The sequence below is a fragment of the Accipiter gentilis genome, chromosome 24 (genome assembly GCF_929443795.1).
Source record: "Accipiter gentilis chromosome 24, bAccGen1.1, whole genome shotgun sequence".
Lineage (NCBI taxonomy): Eukaryota > Metazoa > Chordata > Aves > Accipitriformes > Accipitridae > Astur > Astur gentilis.
Genome location: NC_064903.1, coordinates 7,065,006 through 7,087,318, shown reverse-complemented (window position 1 = coordinate 7,087,318; position 22,313 = coordinate 7,065,006). Strand labels below are relative to the sequence as shown.

Below are 22,313 nucleotides of genomic sequence, written 5' to 3'. Positions count from 1 at the left end.
ACAGCTGTCACTGCACATCATGAGATACTAATTGGTAAATAAGCATTAACGAAGTACACACACAAACACAATTTGTATTTTTGTAATACAAATAAAAAAGTTTTCCTATTTATTAAATTTGCCAACTCTCTGCCTTGTTTAAAAAATTAGCTGGTACATCCAAGTGAAATATTGATCATAATGATCAATAGTATGGTAGATCATAGGGAGGGTGAAGCATTTTAAACATTAATGTAATAAATAGAACAAGAATACTAACTCTGCAGCCAACTCGAGATCGTAGTGTCATCATGCTTCATTCTCTCCTTTTCAGGGTTTGCCAGAGCTTCAATGATACAGTCTTTAGTAGAGTTAAAGAGAATATTTTTCCTCAATTTGTAAAAACAAAAAGTTACACAGACCTGTTTTTCCAGGTCCACAATTTGTAATGTATGAACATAATATGCAAGTATAGCAAGCATAATATAAGGGATCCGCTAACATAGTTATGGTATAAAAAAATAAAATCATGAAAGAAATTATAACTTAAAAAGCAGTATTTACCTCACTATTTACAGGATCATCATGCCTTCAAAAATAGAGTGAAAGTAGTAAAAAACCCTTCAAAATAAAGCATAATTTTCATAGTGTGAAAGAACAAATAGAGAGGGTTCTGTAACCCGCTAAGAGGGCAAAGGTATTTGCAAACTTCACTGAAGTTTCCAGCAAAAAGCAGCAAGAATAGAAAACAATAGAAGGTAATATTTACTCACAGACAACAGGTTTAATCTGGCTACAGCTGCAGCTTTATCAGTAACTAGATATATTGACTTACATAAAAGGATACATGCCAAAACATCGTAGTTCAGTGAAGTGAGGTATTTCAGTGAATCAACAACTGGAGTTATTAAGTTATCGTATTTTTGTATTTGTGATAAAATCTGAAAGTTACAAAAGATATTCAGCTGAACAGGAACAGTATTTCTTATCTTTCACATAATAAATCAAAACTGTTTAACAATGCTCGTCTTAAAAACCTACACAAAACATCCTTTGAAATCAATTTTTCAGAAGGTCCTAAACCATTTTCAAAATAATAGGTAAATCTCATAAATTTATCTAGTACCTTCGAGATATCAGTGAAACATGTCTCTAACATGTAAAAACAATTCTGTATAATTATTTTTCTTCTCAATTATCAGAAAATAAAATCACGGAAACATTTCACTTTTTTTCCCCCCCTAAGATTTCTTAAGAATCCTAAACCTTATAGTAAGAGTTCCTGTTGCTACTTATAATAATAAAAAATTATTTTAAAAAAATGAACCTAGGTCATGAAAGAATACAAAGTAAACTGCATTAATAAAGTTTTAGAATGTTCTCTTTGGTACATGACCGGCACGCATATGTGTGTGTATTACAGTATTAATCTCTTCAAGTAAAGTCTAAAAACTGGTAGATCAATAATCACAAATCACATTTGTGAGTAAGGTGGAGGTCCATCAACATACTTTACACCTCTCAAGCATTCTGTAGCACCAAGTAATCTTTAAAATCCTCTCCAACTTCATAGGTGTATTTCAGACTTCAAAGCTTTTTGTTGTCTCTAAATGACCCTGATGTATCTTCATCACACACACATACAGCTGCCCAGAGCAACCTAACTTGAATTTGCATTCTGCATAACCTGATCAGCACATCCCTGTACCTCTGAGACCCACCTCAGCCATCTCAAATCAAATACTTCACTCCTATAAATAAGTGGATGTCATTTTCTGTGCAGTTGTGGTTGTTCAAGAGCTACTGTCATATTACATATCTCAGACCTGTGCACTATGAACAAATAATCATATTTTAAAATTTGCATCAAAAGTAAAAAATAATGAAATTACAACTGCCCTCTCCCTAAGACAGCAGGTCCTTTCCTGTACTTTAATATCTATTGTTAGGATGAAATAGTATTCAAATACATGTAGATACACACATAATCAAATAAAATTGTAGGATTGCTGTGGCTGAGCTTCCCAATTTGCCTTCCAGAGGGTTTCACATTTTCCTTAGTTAAACGCCTGTAAAAGAGAACATAGTTTATTGCAATAGACAAGCTAAAAGAATACTAAAACAACAGGTTAGTTCCAGTGAAGAAACAACTTTATTAGTTGCAGAAATTAAATTCTCACTAGCAGATGTGTTTTTAAGAAACCTGATCATAAGAAATATTACTCCTCTGGGAATCTGAAATTTGTAATCCTGTAACATACAGATAGTACAAACAAACTAGTTGTCCCTGTATTACTATGGACTGTATTCTAGTTTCAACTTTGAGCACTTTGCATTTGGAAGCTGTCAGCGAGACCTATACCACATATAAATATAGCATGTGATGCTGTTCATATCTCCTGCAAATTTAATTTAGCCACAGATCAGTCATTTTACATTTGTTGCATTCTGCTCACTGAAAAACAATATTAATTTCATAGTTTTACACTTCTGCAGCATTCCCTACTGAAGATATGAACACGAAACCTGAAGTTGATACACAAAGTAAATTGTACACATAGCAATCTCAACAACTGACAGCATTGTGGCTCATCTGTATGATTGAATCTACTATACAAGAGAAGGGATGTGAAGTTTTACAGTCTATGCCAGCTATGCAGCAAGGCAGAAAAGAATCAGAATCATTGTTTCCAGCTTTCACAGCTTCAAGTCCAAAGTCTTTTACCCAGTAACAATTATTCTGTCTTGCCTACGTATAAAGGTTCTAATTATCCACATTATAAAACCACAGCATTTGCTTTTGGCAGCAACAAATGGAGAACCCAAATCCCTGACAGTGATGTCAGAGATATTAAATTTCAGGTAAATCTGAAATTTTTTGTGAGCGCACTTGAAGATTAGAATTAATCTTAGAATTAATCATCCCATTCAACTCAACTTACTGTCCTACTTTCAAACTTACAGAAACAGAAACTGTGACAAGATTTTTGAGACTCTTTGGATTAAATAGTCTCCATACCTAGAGGAAATATGTTGCACATTGACACTTCCATAAGCAAAGCAATTTATCAAACAACAGCATACCCATGGAAAAGGTTTTAAATAATTTAATGGGACATTTTTCACAGATGAAATACCCTTGTTGGTGACAAATTTGTCTGTATCCTTACTTATTTGACAGTTTTTAATCACAGTACATTACATACTTCATGAACAAGGATAATCAGTACAATTACTGACTCATTAGAAAAGGAATGTATTTGTCAAGTTTTTTTTCCTCCAGTTAGTGACATGCAATACACTGTACCACAGTTGTTTATTATTTATGGAATTAGAGAACTTACTTCATGATATATTTGGCTCGGTCTATGGTTTGAGCTTTAACTTTCACTAGAAGTGGGTGACTATTGTATGTTTCATTCTTCCACTGCCCATAAAGACGGTACCTTGAGAGATTATAAAGGAAAACTATTTTTAGTACTGACAATTCAAGAGACCACTTCCAAAGAATGGAAACAAATTACTCTACTCACCGGTACTGGTATGGAAAAGTCTTGAACATTCCCCATAATTCTTCAGACATGCATGCGTTGCAGTCCATCAGAGAAAGAGATGGCAGTAAGACTTGATCGGTAATACTCAACAAACAGCTAAACAGAATCTCCTGAGATAAAGACAAAAAACTCGAGGTAACTATCAAGTACGTACATCAGAAGCAATGCTATGCAGATATGCACAAATTGCACATCTTAGTAGACTGATAAAAAACAAGTTTGCCACAAGATTAAGACTTCCTAACCAAAAACAACCAACCAAAAAAAAAAAATCTAAAAAGGACTTAAAAGTATCCCCCATCATAAATGTTTTTATTAGATAAGTTATGGGCAATATATACTGTCAATATTTTATTTGACTACATAAGGTATTTGAGCAAAGCTGCTGAAGTGTTCGGCAAGTTGCACCCATGTTTTCAAATCAAATAAATAATTTAAAAATTAATATACTGTGGACATGCAAGAAGTGCAACAGGAGAAAATAGATTTTGGCACCTACTTTCAATCTATTAAGGTATTCTTTGACACTTCCATTTTCAAAATTCCAGATTAAAACCCAAAGTCATTATACATGTTCCCAAAGCACAGTACCAATTTCCATGTTATCAGTATCCTATCCTCCCCCTTTCTTAAACATTTCTCTTTCCCACTGAGCTGTTAGAATAACCATAGCAGAAAAAAACCAAACACACACACACCCCAAAACACCTCCAAACAAAACAAAACAAAACACAACCAACCACACAACAACAACAACAACAACAACAACAACAACAACAACAAAAAAGGCAGAAGAGACTAATTTTCTCTGCAACGATACAGGAAGTCAGGAAATCATGACAAGTAAGAAAGAGGAATAATAAATAAAAATGAAAGTAAAAATGAAAACTGCAAACTTCATACTGAAAACTTGCTTGTGGATTAAAAAAATTCATTGTGATCAATCTTGATAATTCAATAATTTAGAAAATTTAGAAAGAAATAAGTTAGCCAATAAAGAAAAATTAGCCATTGTACTATTAAACACCTCCCCTACTTGTAACTTCTCTTTTTCTCTATCTTTTGCCCATCTTTAAGATATAAGGGGCCACCATGAAAAGTATATTTACAGAAAAAAAGCTGGAGGTACTCCAGCTGATTCCAAGCAAATAAGAAGTAGCATGCACTAGACTAAAAGAACAAGATTAAGTTTGAGGAATGCAGGAAAGAAAAAAAGGAGAGAAAAAAAAGAGAGAGAGGAACAGAATACAAAAAAACCACCCCTGTGACTGGCTCAAACTTGCCCATAAAAATCAAGACAAGTCTATATCATATATTAGTTAAAGCATAAAACTCTACAGAGAAAGAAGAGTTGTACAGTCATTAAACATTTGGTCTCAATTACAATCTTGCATAAAAACACCTTCCTCCAAAATAAACTTACCATTTTCTCTTTATCTTCTTGTTTGCTTCCATCAGACTGAAACTATAACAAAGACAATCTGTTAATTGCAGCATAATTAACATAACAGTTTCAGAACAAGGCTACCTCAGCAAAAGCATTAACCTGAAGAGCCACATGCCTAGTAAATGTTTAATTTTCCAGATCTGTCAGCGTTAAAAGATTTTTGAACAGAAATCCAGATGCACAGATGAAAAGCACTGCTTACACATATAGGGGCTTATTACCTCTTTTTAAACAAAAGCGTACAAACTAAAGTATCAAAGATACTTACTATTGTAGATGAACTACTGAATTTTCTTACTGGCAAGAGGAAAAAAAATGCCCTAAGCATTCACTTTCTACCTAAAAAAACAAACCCAGGTCTTCCAACCCAATTATCAACAGCCATAGATTATTTTCCCCATCTTTCCTCTCACAATAATTCCCTCTTAAGCTTTTAGTCTTCATTATTAAGTTACTTACTTTTCTCTCTTCTTCTTCCACTCACCATCAAAAGCATATTAAGCTACCACACCAATAAGTGCACAATTATTTTAAAGGTACACTTGAGCATGAAAGCTGCAGTGCAATGTTAGTAGTCTAACTTTTAAACTACTGTATGGGTTAACTTACAGTCAAATCACCTCCAGTTATAAGTATTTCTACTGTGTGTTAAATGTAGTTTCATAACTAGAACATGCTGATGGCAATAGTGCATTAAAAATAACTTTCCCTATGTTACCTTAACCACTCTGTCACTGACGAATTTCTTCATAGTTCCAACCTAGAGCAAATAGCTAAAATGTTGCTCATTCTTGTCAGAAACACATTGAACTATTATATTCATATATTCACAGTAAAACTGCACAAGAGATTCCTATAACCAAGTAATCTCCATTCAACTGTAGATATCCACAAAGAAACAAGGGCTTTCTCACAAACCTTCAATACTTGAACTTAATTACAAAGTAGTCCTAATAGTCTACTGACAGCAGTAAAATGGATTACTCCCTTGAAATTACAATTTCCAAATTAACTGCATTGTCAGGGGAACATAGCGTTATCACTCATACACCAATCTTCTCACAGGCCAGCAAGAAATAAGCATGCTATAAAGCAAAAACATTAACCACTGGGAAATCTTATCATTCTGGATGAGAAGATGCTGAGAAATCATCCCTCCTACAAAGATACGGAAGTAGGGGAACATAGACATGCTTGAATTTACCATGATTTTATTACAAAGACAACTTGGAACCCAAACTTAGTGCAGCTTCCATCACCCTATCATTGCATCTTGGAACCTGATGAGGGCAAACTCTCTTGCCAAAATCTGTTAGGTTAGACAAAAAGATCAATCCCAATAATTATCTGTGTTCTTAGCTCTGCATCATCAAGTACAGCTGGACATGAAAACTTCCCCTCAGGTGGTACATAAACTTTGAACATTCCAGTACTTGTTAGTTGTAGTTGAAATAAAAATATACTTCCAAGAAAAAAAGTTATAAAACTGCAAATCTCCCCTCCAGTACCATTTAGATCAACCAACCTCTCCAACTTTCAGTTTTAACGTAAAATAACAAGCTAAGTAACAAAACCAGTGATTTTTAAGTTTGAGGGGTTTGTTTGTTTGTTTTTAATAATAACAATAATATTTTTTAAATTATTTCCAAAACTTTGAATTGCAAAGTTTCTCTGAGCTGCTATTTAAAAATAATTTTAAAACCCTCTTTTGTTGACTTGAAAATAAAACAAAAACTGCTAGTCAAATAAGCAATTGCCAGAGAAGTAGCAAAAGAAATCACTAGCCTTAGTCTAAGCTACTGAGTACATTCCAAGGGAGTTCAGAATATAAATTCAACTTGCAGCCTTTTAAAACAGGTCATACCACCACTCTTTCAATATATACACGGTAAAGATATGGTCAAAAGACAACAACAAATCTCAAGGCCATTTTATTTCTGAAGTTGGCGACTTAAGGATTTATAAGGCATAGGATTTATAAGGCATTTTAGATCTCCCCATTGAAATCATCCTTAGTGGCATCCAGAGATTTGTCACCGACACAAGTTCAAGAGCAGCAGCATTTTAACTGGCATAACGGGGACACCCCACTAATTAAAAAGATGCAACATCACCTACTTCAAGTAACCTAACAGGTGGAATAGAAAGTACTATCTTAAGTACTGGATGTGTATTAGGTTATTGTTCCCCATTGTCTACACTGTCGCTCTAATAATGTAAAAGCTTCCATGCAATTAGTATCATATGTCCATTTTGTTTCGGGGTTTTGGTTTTGTTTTGTTGTTTTTTTGGTGGGTTTTTTTTTCCCCAATAACCATACACAATGTTTTAAAAGATGAAGACCATAATGAGAAATCAGTTATCACTAAATATTCCCAGTTATAAACTTAAAGTGTCTTAAGTTGTTCATAAAAACGTTTGTTATGTCTACTGATCATAAAAATGATCAAGAATTAAAATAAGATTCTCCAAATTTGTCCTTAGTCAAAGCATTTTTTTTATGTTTCAGTATCTGAATATATACACAATTACTAAGAATTGAGCATTTTCTGACATCAGCAGAACTAGTATTTGACAAGCTGTTCTGTCATACCAACCTCTTTCATAAATGCTTTTCCAAGGCGCACCACTTTTGCAAATAAAATGGGATCATGGGAGAGATGTGGACCAAGGTAACAAAGCATGTTGAACACTTCCTTTCTCAAGTCCTCAAAGCTGTCTGCTTGTTTTGGTGCTCTCTTGTTTGGCAAAGAAGAAATTGGTGACCCTTTAGCTCCTTTAGGTACACCAACCCTGAAAAATAAGATGTGCAGCATTTCACGTGAAACAGAAGTGAAAATTTTAGAAGTGTACCAATACAGTTAGGCTTATTATTGAATTGATTGTTATAAATAAATACTAGTTTTCCCTTATGTAGCAACAGAATTCTACTTTTCACTTTACCTGCGGTACAGAGGTTCAATTGTCACATGTACAAGCTGGCAAAGGGCAATGGCAATAGACTTGTGTGAAGTAGCATAGAATGGAGGCATCTGATCCATAATACTTTGTGCATGCTGCCAATCGCCAATTTTTAATAAAGCTTCCAATAAACCAAGCTTCTGATTATCAGGAGGCTGCAAGGTAACAAACAATTAATGAAAATGGGTATTCATAAAGTCTTTTTAATTTTTCTCCTTAAGCAGTATGCAGCTGTAATCCACAGCTAGAAAAAAACCCTAGTATTTCAACTACATAATAAAAAAAATATATAAAATAAAGTTCACCTAGACATTTAGACAATAAGCATACCTCAAAAGCAATAATAAAGCAATCCATGCAGAATCTAACATCCAGATCAAAGAAAAAAAGTTAAAAATAAAGTTAAAAATAGAAGTTTATAAAGTTGTCTGACGTGTCTGTTAGTGTACTTTTCAAAATGTCACAATCTATTGCAGCTTATTTCTTTACATGACATTTTAAGAACAACGCATTTAAGAATCCTTTGTGTTGCGTGTTGTTCTGGATTTAAAAGCACTGCCAAAATTTCTCTTGCAAAATCAAATTATTAAAAAAAACACAAAGCAAAACAACCAACACCAAACCAAACCCCAAACCTTTACCAGTCTCTTAAGTTTGCCAGTATCATAAGTTTCACATTAGCATCTACTCTAGGAGAGTCTAGTTTTAAGTGCAAGTCTACAGGAAGTTTTCCAAATATCCCATTCTGCAATACAGGCATAAGAAGAAATAGGAATTTACAATTAAGATCATGCCTTGAAGCATTTTTACATGGGCATGGTATTGATATATTTTATTGTTATAAGTTGGTTTTCGTTGGTCCTCAAGGTAAAATCTATTAGTAAATGACTAATGGTAAAGAATAGTGACTGCAAACTAGCTGTAACTACAAGCCTAAAATGATGTTTACACTGAGGGAGGGAAGATGACAAGTCTAGGACAAAACAGTTAAGCATTTTAAGGCAAAAGGCCAGTTTTATTTAAATCATGCGTTTAGACAAGACACACTGACAAGAAGAAAAATTATTACAAAGCAGACGCTTCTGTGGTTCTATAGCTTGCATGGATTTTTTTTTTTTTTCCTTTTAAAACTTCATTGTAACACTGGCAACTATTTTTCTGATAGTTTTGAAAACAGAAAACAGTCTACTACAAAGTAACATGCAGAGGAAAGTTTCAGAACAAAACAAAGTGCACAGATCTATTCTATATTCATGTAGAACTTGTGTAGCAATGAAATTTTAGCCTTTCCTTCACAGGGGAGAAAAAAAAAAATATCTGCACATCAGAACAAAATGAGCCACTGAAAGATGAAAAACATACATCTGCAATTAGAAATGCACACACTAATGTTATTTCACCACGCAACTACTTCAAGTTCTTTTGATGCCAAGGATTCTCTTTTTAAGCTAATATATACTATTATAACAAAAAGGGTACACTGATACTTTACTGAAGTGTTTAAAAGCTTTACTTGTGCAGTGTATGCAGGAAGGTTGAAATCCATGTTCAATACAATTCTTAAATTACAAGTCATGTTATTACAAAAAAAAGTCATAAAACAGTTATTTAATGGGTATGAACATACCTGTTAAAGTTCAATACTAGACACCATATTTTTGGCAATTTGGGTTTTTGGGGTGATTACTAACTGTATCAGAAACTGTGTTTTTACTCACACAGTCTTTCTAGGCGTTATGCGTTAGTATGCTATTTCATTTCCAAAGCAGTCACTGCTCACACACACGCATGCTGCTTGACTGGGTCTCCTCTCTTTAGGTAAGCAAGCTCTTCGGAAACATGCTCTCCAAAAGCAAAAGCATGCATGGCACAGAGAAGAGTCAGTCTGGAATTGCTGTCAAATCTAGTCATACTGCTGAGTTCTGTGACCTCTCAAGTATCTCCCCATTATTCAGTTAGGTCAAATGCATCTTAAGAGGTCAAAGTAGGTAATGCATTTACCAATATTAAATTATTTGTATTAGAGTCATGAGATGATAATAAATTTTAACTGTGCAAAATAAGCACTTTGTGGATTTAAAAGAAAAGTTAAGTCAGTAATTGTTAAACATTATTTTCCTTATCCAGGCATTTATTCCACAGTACCATATCAAAAGTTGTATCCAGTATGCAGTTCTAATGTATAAAGTACTCAAATTTAGACTGTCAACAGCTTTCACATGTTGTTACTCTACTAATTGCTATGAAATGCACAGCTAATCACATACAAAACTACTAACACAGAAACAAGCTCTTCACGAAACAGCATGCATTGCATAACTGTGTGAAGTGTCACAGAAATTGTTTTTAAGCACAGCTCACCATTTTCCTATCACACAGGCTCAGATTTTGTTATTTGTCATTGTAATCCTTTAGAAAAATGTTGCAGTTTCTGCCACAGCTTAAAATTCCCTAGTACTTAATTCTAAAGCTTAGCCATAAAAACTGTCTTAATTCTTCTGACATTACTTGCAATACATACACTCCCCACGTCCCATCAAGAGTTTAGTTTCCCGTCAGAACGTGGTGACATGCATGCTTCAAAGAATACCAGTCGGTCTGCAGAGAAGATGGACCAAAGCAATGTGGTATAATCAAAAGGGATACTGAAATAATGAGTGGGAGAGAGGTCAGAAACTTAAAGCTAGTGAAAGGAATCAGTTTAAGCAGCAGATGTGGCTGCAGCTAAGAGCCAGAGAGCAGTGACTATATCAGCTGCCTGAAGGAAGAAATAGAAATTAGCTTTTTAAAGCTAGGCAAGAAAAACGGAAGGAGAAAGGAAGGTCAGAGATGTACAGAATCAAGGTGAGGTAGAACAAATGTAGACAAAACAAATCAACATAATGAATCCAGGAGGATACAGAGAGTTAACAGAAACTGGGAAAACCGATGGACCCCTCCCCGCTCTCCAGTACGCCACTTAGAAAATGAAAATATCAAGCTTTTATTTTACTTTTTTTGTTTTAGAAAGATGTTTGAGCAGTACTTAGACACTCAAATGAAGATGACAACAGAAAGGCTGCTAAGAGATTAAATAATTTTGTTTTTAAAGTAAAGGTTGGACACACTGAAACAAGTTAGACCTAGGGCAACACGAACAATACATGATGTCATAGCACCTTAAATAAAGAGTATACTTTCACACATACGAAGATACAGATCTAATGGAAAGCACAGCAGATAGTTACAATTAAAAGTGTTCAATTAAAACCTTTTTCTACAATACAGTATAACTATACCAGCATTCATAACTCTGGCAGTTCTATACGTCCTAATTCTTGACTGAGAGAAATAAAGAATAAATTCTTACTAATGTCCTTATTTTTAAGAAATCCACTAGGATTATACTATCACAGGCCCTAGAAAACACAGCTGTTAAAGACTGTGAAGTATATCAATGCTGGGTCATACCTATTGGAGCTGATTAAGAAAAATGGGGGGGGGGGGGGGGGGGGGGGGTTGGGGGAGAGAAATTAATTAGCCCTTGAATCAAGAACATTAAACCTCGAGAAATCCAGAACAAACCCCAAACCATGCATTTTTGCACTTGTTATATTGAATGTGCAATCAGAGATAGATACAAGCCTTCCAAGTACATAACCGTCTGTTTCAAAAAATAAAAAAATGTTTTCATAATTATTATGTTTAGTTTAAAATAATTTAAAATCTTTTTCTTGGGCAGGAAACTATTCAAAGGCACACACCTTTTCGGTTTTCTCCTCCTCCTTTTCTTTTTCCTTCTCCTTTTCCTCGGTCTTTTCAGAGGATAAGACAACCATTGTAAGTTTTCTGACAATTTGCTTAGCTTCCACTATCTCTCGCTTGTGTTCCTCAATGATGGCATTATCCCCCGGAAGAAGCTAAAAAAACAGAACAAACATTACATCTGAAAACTCAAGTGACCTATTGCTACTTTTGATCACTTGAGCTCAAAGCATAAGTTTGTCCTTCCTTGTTAGTAATCAGATAAACTTACTCCCTGAAATATTCCTTTCCTTGCTACCATCATCCCAACAAGGAAGTATACTATTAACAGACTATTCTGAAATCAAGGATTCATGCAAAATAATACTGTTCTACTTCCTCATAACCATTAGTTGTATAAGCTTCACTTCCCCTCTCCAATTTACCCTTCAGCTGTAGCTATGTGGTGACAATTATGCACATACTTGATAACATTTACAGAATTCAGGGTCTTAAAGTGATTATTCAAAAGCATAAATTTACTTGGTCATCTAAAGGAAAAAACTTTCAAAGAAAACCAGGTTACCTACTTAAACACACATTTTGATTGCACTTTATTTTCAAGGAATACCATTTAAACCTTACCAAATTTCCCATTTATCAGCAATGTGGGTTAAACATATGTAACATCTGTTCCTTGAAAACCATCTTACATTAAGAGATACCCAGTATGGTAAAACCTTAGCACAGTCTTGTACTTGAGAACTATCAGAGTGAGGAATATAAACCTACACTCAAAAATTAAAAGGGCAAGTTGTGAAACAGAACAAAAGCTCTTTTTCTGACAAAGCCAAACTTCAATTTGATTCCTAAAATCATGCTCAAACTTTAACTGCAAATAAGTAATCAAAACTTGCTGTAGAGTCATGACCTCTTTGATACAGTAATCTTTTCTTCTGTTGTTTTTAACAGGGGAAGATTTTTACTGTTTTTTCTCCTCCCAAACTGACAGCAGAAGGAAGAAAGACGAAGCATCACTTTCTTCAGAGAAAAGATAGTAGAATTCCTCAATTTCATAGAAATTTGGGGAAGAAAGAATCCCACTTGAGGAGGTAAAAAAGTTTAAAGAGCTCACTCTTCTCATTTGAAAACCCAAGTAACCTACTGACATTCACCAAGAAATACCTAGTGTGGAATTTCAAGGGTTAAATCACATCTTCAGGATGCAATACATATTATATATGGTTGTGTGTATATATACACAAACAGAAACCAGTTCTTACAGTCTTGTAAGGGGAAGGGAGGGCAGGGCAGAGGTGGGGAGAACATTCTTGATATGAATGATAATCCTGACAGCTGCTATTATATACAAGCTGCACAATATATACCACTTAAGTCTCAACACCTACACACTCATTTTCTTGAGACTCCCATAGCAAGTTAAATTAAGCCTGAACTGAAAATAGGAAAAAAATGCCATCCTAAACATGCAAAGACAGACAGAAAGACTGGCAGAGAGATTCTGGAATCAAAGTAGATTAAAAGCGAGACTGAGAATCAACATGACAAAGGTGAACAGTATAAATAAATGCAGGGACCGTTCTAGGTGTAAGACTGCCAGAAAACATGCCCATACCTATACAGGTCTGAGCTGAGATTGCACAGGTCACTGTAACTCCAAGTCTGAGCATTTCTTTATAGGCTTACAAACATTTCTTAACAAACTAGCATTATTATCATGCGTTGTTCCCTCCCCACCAATTATCCAAGACACACACTGCTCCTCTTGCTCCACCTGACACACTTTTAGCCAAAACACTCCTATGAAGCCAGAGACAGCTTTTGACAAGTCAAGAGTGTGACTAAGGCTATTAACTGCCACACAAATTAATGGCAAGACTACATTCCAAAATTTCCATAGCTCTAACTAGAGCTCATTTCCTTGATTCCAGTAAAAGAGTTAAGAGTCTTAAAATATCTATGGATATTCTAAAATTAAAAATTGGTGTATAATGTAAAATTATTTTGATAACTGTAACATCCTGTTTACCATCTGCCAAACTGGTATGTCGGTTGGCTTCTAAGACTGTTAGACTGGAGAGGGTAAGTGTCTCTGATTAAATCTGAACAAGTAACTCCATTTTCCTCTTTCAACCTAACAAATGGTGAGAATTCTAGTAGATGGAATGAGAGGCCTGTTCAGGAATACGTAAGAGTTTAAAAAAAAAATCTCCTACTATTAAACTAAAAGAATGCTAGGAGCTGATCATCCTACCACTTTTTTCAAAAATTGATTTTGTGAAGCAACACGCTCAAAGGGTCTAGATCTTAAAGAACGTTGCTTGGGCATTTAAAGCATACTCAGGCATTTACCTCCTACCTCCTATTCAAGCAGGAGGTAAACAATCTGGAGGATGCTACACAGATATTTCAAAGAAAGCATATCAGCATTTGTATTTCACTGTGTTGATTTTCAAATGCGGCATTAGAAAGTGCTGGAAATTTTAAAAGACATTAAACATGCACATATGCAGGTATTACACAGTATGTCCTGAATCTGAAGCTTTAGGAATAGGGCAAAATATCTGGCTTGCTTTTTAAAATTGTCTTAGTTTTGGCATTTGACAGAGTAGCACTGTCACTTACATGAACATAAAGATCTTCCAAATCTATGAGATTATGTTGCAAAAGGACAGCAGCAACTCTGTATAAGGAGGAAGGTGTCTCACCACTTGGATCCTAAAAAGGACAAAATTGCAAATTTAAGAAAAAAAGCAGACCACTGCAGAAGGTCATGAAACAGAAAAACTACTCAAAGTTCAGGTGAAACATATTAACCCACATTCTCCTTGTTATCATGTTATTTAACTGCTGTTACTCCAAAGCCACTAGACTTAACTGCAATACACAATCAGAATTTTCAGAAACAGAAACATTTAGTTATCTTCACAGCTTATGGTGCTTGTATGCAATTCCTAATCGTACATTTAAAACAACATTTAATATTTTAACAAATATGAACAATGACTCCCTTGCAAACACGCTCTTCGCTCCTGGGAACAAGTCTTGTGTTCATAAGGTACAACCTCTTCTTTAATTCAAGTCTTTATATACCTATACAAGTTCAAAGTGAAGGTGTCAAGACTGTTTTCAGCTGTCTTGGAGAATGCTAAGCACTATCCCCTAAAATAAATTAGTGACTTCCACTCAACTCACAAAATTACTGCTTTTAATACTGGAATTTTACAACTCGGAAATTAATTTCTATGTAAAAAAGAAATCTGCAGCAACACTGAGTAGAACCAACCACCAAAAAAAAAGTTAAGAATGGAAATACATTACCTGATAAAATTTGAATTTGAACCCAAGGATATGGCATAGAGTTTGAGGTTCACACATGTACATGTAAGACTCTATCAGTGGTACAAAGAAGTCATCATACTCAGGCCTGCACTCATAGACTTCTAGGATAATATCCAAAACTCTGTTAGGATCAAGGTTAAAACATCCTAGTGGAGAAGAACAGAGTAGAAAAGCTTAACATTGCTACTTTTCATCTTCATTCTGTTACTAAACCACAAATGCATTAGTTTTTAAAGTTAATTCTTTTCAGTTAAAATTGAGCCTGGATTTATCTACAGCAAAACAATCTGTATCATCTGTAAATACAGCATCAATTGTTTTGACTTGTGTTGAATATTGAATTAGGCAAAGATACTAAACAGGACTTTCAATTCTGATTACAGAAAAACTAGAAATTACCATCTTAAGGTGAACGTTTAATAAGTAAAACCCCAACCTCACTTATACCACAGTGCCAGCAAAAGGCATCGGCTGCTTCCTCTCCCCTTGTGCTGGCACACATTCATGCAGTCACACAAATCAGTCAGCTAGAAATCATTTTACACCTCAAAAATTGTTCTGGTTTGAGCTAGACCCTGATCCACCTGGTTGTACTGTCCTGTCAATTTAGTATCACTGCTAGCATTAGGGAGAACGGTTTGGTTTTTTTGAGGGGAGCAAGAGGAATGGTATAGATCAGCTTAAGCCAATGTTGTAATCATACCTGTACTTTACTACATTAACATTTCCACCAAAACTCTAGGAGACATGCTTGAGACAGAAATATTACTTGTATCAAAAGAATCCACATCTAGACTATTTTCTTCACTGTGCCATGGGAAGTTTTATCCAGGCACATCCACTATGCAGACAGATAATTGCATCAGTCTTTCCTCCCCAAAAGCCATTTCGACTACACCAGGACCTACTGCAAGTCAGTACTTTAAAAGAATTGACAATTTATAGGAAGTCTATTTGCAACTCCTAAAATTCCAGAAGACAAAAAAATGTTTTGTTATAGAATTCCTCAAACTGAGTAATTTTTTACAGTAATCACTAGCAAAACCATCTTCTTCCCTAGCTCTCGTCCAAAACAAGTATTACTATTACAGGGATTTGACAGTCTCAGGTAAAAATCTGTGATAGATGAAAAATTATCTTTTATAAAATAGTAACATAGCCTTTTGACTATTACTGCACTGGTACCACATGAAACAGGCACTGATGATACTGTATAAAACTCTTCATTCAAAAAGGAAGTGTAAAACATGGGGAATTACAGATATTTCCTGTTTTTAATGTATTTTGCACTTTGACTGCAACACTCTCACCAACACTCAACTTAGAAATATGGACAAATCACAATCAGAACTAGATAAACATTTACTACTTATTTCTTTTCAGAAGGAATCACTTGTTCAACTGCTTTAAGACTAAAAGAATATTCATGCATTGAATTGAGAATCTTAAAATAGCCAAAAGCATTACTTTGTTATGCTCCAACCTGCTTGCTAAAAGATGACAAGCACATCCTCAAAAAAACACTGCCAAAATGAATCAAAATCACTGCATGCATATTTGAGGCTGTACTGTAAATTCAGTATCTAAATTATGTTTAACTACACAACATTCCCCAAATTAATTTTGCCACAGAAGCAGGAACTTCCAAATGTCATGATTCTATCCAAGGTGATCTACCAATACGTGTTACTATCACACTACACGCCTGCATGACGTATTATTTGATCCACAGATGATTTCAAACAGTAGTCTATATTCACCCTCCGTAGTCGTTAAGACCATGTAGGAAAACCAGTGCCCATATTCCTTCAAACTCCTTACCTATTAAAGATTTGATATTTTCAAGGATTAAATCACTAGTGATATTTCCAGATAAGTCTTGCCCCAGTTCTGCAATGAGCTTTGCATAACCTTCATTCTCTTCTCTTAACAAATTAAACTTCTGTTGCTTGTAACTGCAAATAAACAGGAATTAAACACTATTGTGTAACACATGTCCACAGTGAAGCTTATTTATGCTCTTACCAATATTAAGTGTTATACAAAATGGTAATTTTGAACACATTTTTAAGAATTTGTAATTTACTTGAGCTATTGCAAAAATTACAGAATGCAGTACAATGAATACCAGCAAGGTAGCAAGCATTCTCCAAACAAATCCAGCTCTTCTTTATTTCAAATGCAGACTATTTAAAAGCAAGATTATGCTTATACTTAAGAGTAAAGCTTGTTCTTACACACTATATTGCAGAACTGCTCTGTAACAGTCTGTGCTTAAGGACCTATTCTAGTTTCAAGTGGTGTTCTTGGAGATTGAGACTGAAACATTGGATGCAGAGAAAAAAAACACAAACATACACCCACAAAAATATATCCTGTGTTGCCAAAACCAACGTAATTACATTTGCTTATTTATGAAAACAAATGTGTATGCTTAACTGATGCAACAGCAATAATTAATTTTCTTGTACTGTAAGTTCACATTTGTCACAAATAAAATTAAATACTAAGTCTTTAATCTGCACATATGGAATTGCTGTAGGAGAAGCTGTAGCAATAGGTGACATTAAAAAAAGATTTTGCACTTCTCAAGAGTTTGAAAACTAAGAGGGCTAACAAGGTTCTTTTGTCAATGACAAGTTAAAGTGCAAACCACGTTTCCTAAAGAAAATGGAGTATTTTATTAAAAGAAACATTACTCATTGTTAGAAAACATTGTTACCAGACTAATTACCACTGTCCCTCCCCAACCACTCCCCAAATAACCCTTGCCCCAAAACTTACAACAGTTTTGTCTTTATTTTAACAGATTTCTGATTGAACTGTTGAGACTGCTTTATAAGTCCTAATGACTCCAGTGTCTCTGGATCTAAGCGCTCCTTTAGGACAGTGTCCGATACAAGATACTAAAATTAAAAAAAAAAAATACATCAGATTTGTCAATTACAAAGACCTAGAAACCATCTGATTATTACTTAGGCTACATATGCGTTCTGACTATGAAAAAAAAGTTCAACTATCATGATATACCATGATACTAAATGCATTCTGCTTTGAAGACAGAAGTGGACAAAACTAAGAAACCATTTAACTGAAACTGAAATTCTACAGTGGTAGATTTTGTATATAAAAGCACCTTGAAGAAACAAGCCCTAGAGACTAATTACTGTTACAAAGTACACATTGCATAGCATCTAGGAATATTATTATCAAGAACTGTATTTATGAAGCTTATACCCATTCTCTCACATTCTGGAAGAAAAGCCTTGGTTTTGTATGCTGAATTTTCCTACAAATCCAGCTTATTCCATGTGGTTAGGAATGCCACTTCTATATTCAGAGGAGGTTGCATAAAGAAGTAGTCTAATTCAAAACATACTTCAGAAGCAAAATTTCCATTGAACTGACGGGAAAAGTTTCTCTCAATACTCTTAAAAGAATTCAAGGGACAACTATACTATATTACTCTACCATAAAGCTTTGAAAATGCATTTTTAAGGTATTCACGAATTTGTTAAAGCATTGTAATAATCTTTTCCGGGGGAGGGTGGGGGGTGGGGTGGGGGTGGTGTGCTTCAAAACTCTCTGATTTTTCTTGTCAGATTTTGGCATATACTTTTACCAAAAGACTTTCTAAGTGCAACTTACCAAACAGGCTAATACCAGTTGGGTAAAATGATCCCTCTTACTTTTTTCTTCTAAACAACTTGTTTCAATATCTAGTATAAAGGAAGATGGAGAAAAAAAAAAAAAAAAACAGGAAAAAAAAGAAATCATTACTTGTGGAATTTATAAGACTTTCTTCTTTTTATACCTATTCCAACAAATTCTAACAATAACACAATGCAAAGCAGCTTGTTTATAACATGTGAGCTTCTTGCCACTTTCCAGCTACTCATCTACCTCAAGATCCACATAATATTTTGATGACAATTCTCACACATCCACAAATAGCATGAAAAGGTAAAACAGGAACCAGAGGAATGCCATAATAATTTTTCTTGCTCTTCTCTCTGTTGCAATAAGGTTTATGGCTAGCATTAAGAATCAATAATAAGCACGAAAGAAGAGAATTATGAATCGCTAAATAGAACTGTGTGATCCTAGCCTTAATGTAATGTTCTAGTCTTTCTCCCTGTGTCTTCAGAGTAACTACCATTTACTGCCTGATCTGCAGTCTTTTACTAGCTCTGCTTCTGTATTTCCATTCTTTTCTTTTGCATTGTCAATTACTGAATGCAATTCATAAATTCACTCCTGTGGGAAGACAGTCCATAAAACAATGGCCAAGGAAGCACACCTGTCTAAAGTAGTTTAAAAAAGCACATCATTACAGGAAGTAGGGAGCTGCAAAAGGAGTGGGAAACACAATGAAAGAATGCAAGGCAGACATTACCAAAAAAAAAAAGACCCCAAAAAAACAACCCCAAACCAAAACAAACCAACAACTTAACACCTCCCCACCCCCCCATACCCACAGAAAAACTAGACCCATAGAGAAAACATCAACAACAAAAATCTGAGAAAGAAGCTCCCAAACAGACTGAAAACCAATGATGTAGCAGCGTGGCAGTGGAGGCAACAGACTTGCCAGATCAGTCTGGACCTAGCAGCCAAGCCTCTCAGCCAAAGAGGAATCTGCTGAAAAAAATCAGTCCAGGGAATGTGGATGACTGAATAAAGTTGATAAAATTCTCATATAATGAAACACATTAACTATAAGATGAGGACATTAGGGGAAAAAGAAAATCCTGATAGTAGCAAATACTGGTTAGAGGGAAAAAGTGTTAGAGGAAACTCATTAAAAACAAGCAAGCAATTGTCAAGTGTCCTTTGTTCCAGAGTTTGAAACCTAGCTCCTCAGCCATACTATTTCTCTGCTACTAGTGGAGGCGTGGCATTTGGCTACATACTGATTTGAAGGGAAGGAGAGCGCAAAAAAAAGCGGGAAGCGCAAAAAAAAGCGGGAAGCGCAAAAAAAAGCGGGAAGCGCAAAAAAAAGCGGGAAGCGCAAAAAAAAGCGGGAAGCGCAAAAAAAAGCGGGAAGCGCAAAAAAAAGCGGGAAGCGCAAAAAAAAGCGAAAAAAGGCAGACAGATACACTAGTTTCAGTTATTCCAGTAGTTCAAGAAGCAACTAATCTAAATTTTCTAACCCAGCTTAAAAAACAAAAGGGTACCAGTGTAATCCTGCATTATAAAAGCTAATTATTACAAAAAGATTGTAGAAGTACACAGAATGAAACATTATGGAAAAAAAAGTCTAAATTCGTCATTTAGGTGTTACAGAACTGAGGCTGCATATGCAAACTTAAGTAGGTGCCTCTGCACAGGCAGCCACAGCACAGAAGACACCACACTCCTTCAGTTTACAGAACAAACCAGGATCTGTGATGAGCAGACTGTCAGAAGAATTTGCTGAAATTTGTTGAAAAAAACATAGAGACACAGAACAAGATAGAAACTGCAAGCAGTTAAAACTATGATCTGGAAAAAAGTATACAGGATTAAAATTTTAAAAGCATGAAAGAAACAGTTTGGGATTAACGTTACAACATAAAAATCCAGACGTTATTACCAGGATAAGAAGTACACATCTTTAAAGCCTGCTCAGTTGGCAGATAGTAACTTGGCAAATTATGTCGTTTGCCTTTAGATTTCTGGACAATTAGTACAAGCTCCACTTCACCAAGAGTGACTGTACAGACAACAATATTTACACAACATATTCTGAGAACAGAGGATCTACCCACCAGTAAGTCGACTTTTACTTAAAATACTTATAAGAGTGATAACAACACTAAGTCACTGATTCCATTAGCTAACATCCAACAAGCTAGCTCTTTTAACTATTCTTGGCAGATCAATTTCCACTGCCTGTAATAGGTAAACTCCTGGAAACTGTAACAGAACAAAGCAGAATGAAAAAGACATTAACGACCGAGATGCAGATACTCTGAGGAAAAATCAACACATATTCTGTAAAGAGAAGTCACGCTTTACAGATTTAATAAAATTTCCCGAAGCCAACAAGCAAACACACAAAGCATGTTATTTCTCCAAATCTGTTGCAATGCTGAAAGGAAGGGAACCTAACTTACCTAATATGCAGAATACATCAGCTAGGATAGAAGGCATGTCTTCCCGAAATTCCTAAAAAGAGGAAAAAGATCACACTTACTGAATACAGAAACTCCAATAAGTACACTTAGAAAATTCTTATTCCATTATATAAAACAACACTTCATCATAGAAGTTTAATAATTAAGATCAATTGATGAAGAGGCGGCTCCATTATTGACTAATATCTAACATAAGTGCTGTACTAATTATTGATATGTAATGAAATAACATTTCAATGTAATTTAAAAGATTATCTAGTGGCCACGGACAAAACCCTCTAGTTACTACCCCCAGTTCTCTAGCACAATGGAACTCCCTGTCTGAAGAACAGCACCAGCCTATACAGTAAACTGTACTTTCTCAGGCACCAAGCAAATTACAATTTCCTACACTAACTAAAGATCAAACATTATCATGTTACCCCAACAGCAAGGTGCACTTCAGCTTTGACTACTCTCAAATCCAATGCAGAAGCTTAGAAACGTAAAAAAGTGATTCTATAATAGATTATTGCAAAAGATTTTTTTTTTCTTCATGGTCTATACATGTCAAAACAGCAATCTAAGAACTCAAAAAGAATAAGAAATCATTTTTAGAAGATATTTCTTTTGTCCTAATTTTTTTTTTTTTTTTTTTTTTTTTTGAGAAACACCAACATTTAGTAACCTTAGAAGTTTAGAGGAAAATATCCTTTTCCCGGCTTTCTCTATTTATCCAAAGCATTTTAAGAAAAACTTTTTCAAACAAAAAACAAGTCTAATGCATTATTTTTAAAGGCAGTCATGGGACTTGAACATCTCAATAGTAAAATGGCAGATGCCCATTGTTACACTGCAAGAAAGATCTAAATTATAAAAACCAGTAGGTGGCATTACAGACATGCTGCATAAGCAAGTGAAATCTATTTTTAGCATTTATTAGAAACTTCAGTCTTCGTAGGCCCTTAAAAAATTATTTACTTTTTAATTTATGCTAAAATGAATACAGCTATTTCTCACCACAAAAAAGTAGAATAAAAAACGAAACCCTGACAGACTACATACATTTCAAGTGCACACAAATGAAGAAAAAGGACTTGAAAAGAATGACTTTTTAGACATGGAAAAAGAAGTCTGTTGAATTATTATCCTGCCTGATTTTCATTCAAACTTTTGTAACAAACTAAA

The 22,313-nt window shown here is 34.8% G+C and overlaps 1 protein-coding gene across 3 annotated transcripts in view; it reads right to left on the bottom strand.

Moving 5' to 3' along the window:
* Positions 1-22,313, bottom strand: part of THOC2 (THO complex subunit 2) — a 56,136-nt gene that overhangs the window by 24,150 nt on the left and 9,673 nt on the right. For all 3 annotated transcript variants that reach the window (XR_007509513.1, XR_007509512.1, XM_049828102.1), the window contains exons 4-18: positions 21,126-21,177; positions 18,676-18,746; positions 17,812-17,933; positions 16,849-16,982; positions 15,007-15,173; positions 14,311-14,403; positions 11,685-11,840; positions 7,924-8,096; positions 7,578-7,773; positions 4,957-4,998; positions 3,513-3,643; positions 3,324-3,425; positions 1,964-2,048; positions 827-920; positions 260-340 (exon numbers count right to left, since the gene is read on the bottom strand). Coding sequence is in view for 1 of the 3 variants with exons in the window: in XM_049828102.1 (XP_049684059.1) it covers positions 260-340; positions 827-920; positions 1,964-2,048; positions 3,324-3,425; positions 3,513-3,643; positions 4,957-4,998; positions 7,578-7,773; positions 7,924-8,096; positions 11,685-11,840; positions 14,311-14,403; positions 15,007-15,173; positions 16,849-16,982; positions 17,812-17,933; positions 18,676-18,746; positions 21,126-21,177 (1,699 nt within the window). In the remaining 2 variants the exon portion in view is untranslated. The remainder of the gene's footprint in view (positions 1-259; positions 341-826; positions 921-1,963; positions 2,049-3,323; positions 3,426-3,512; positions 3,644-4,956; positions 4,999-7,577; positions 7,774-7,923; positions 8,097-11,684; positions 11,841-14,310; positions 14,404-15,006; positions 15,174-16,848; positions 16,983-17,811; positions 17,934-18,675; positions 18,747-21,125; positions 21,178-22,313) is intronic.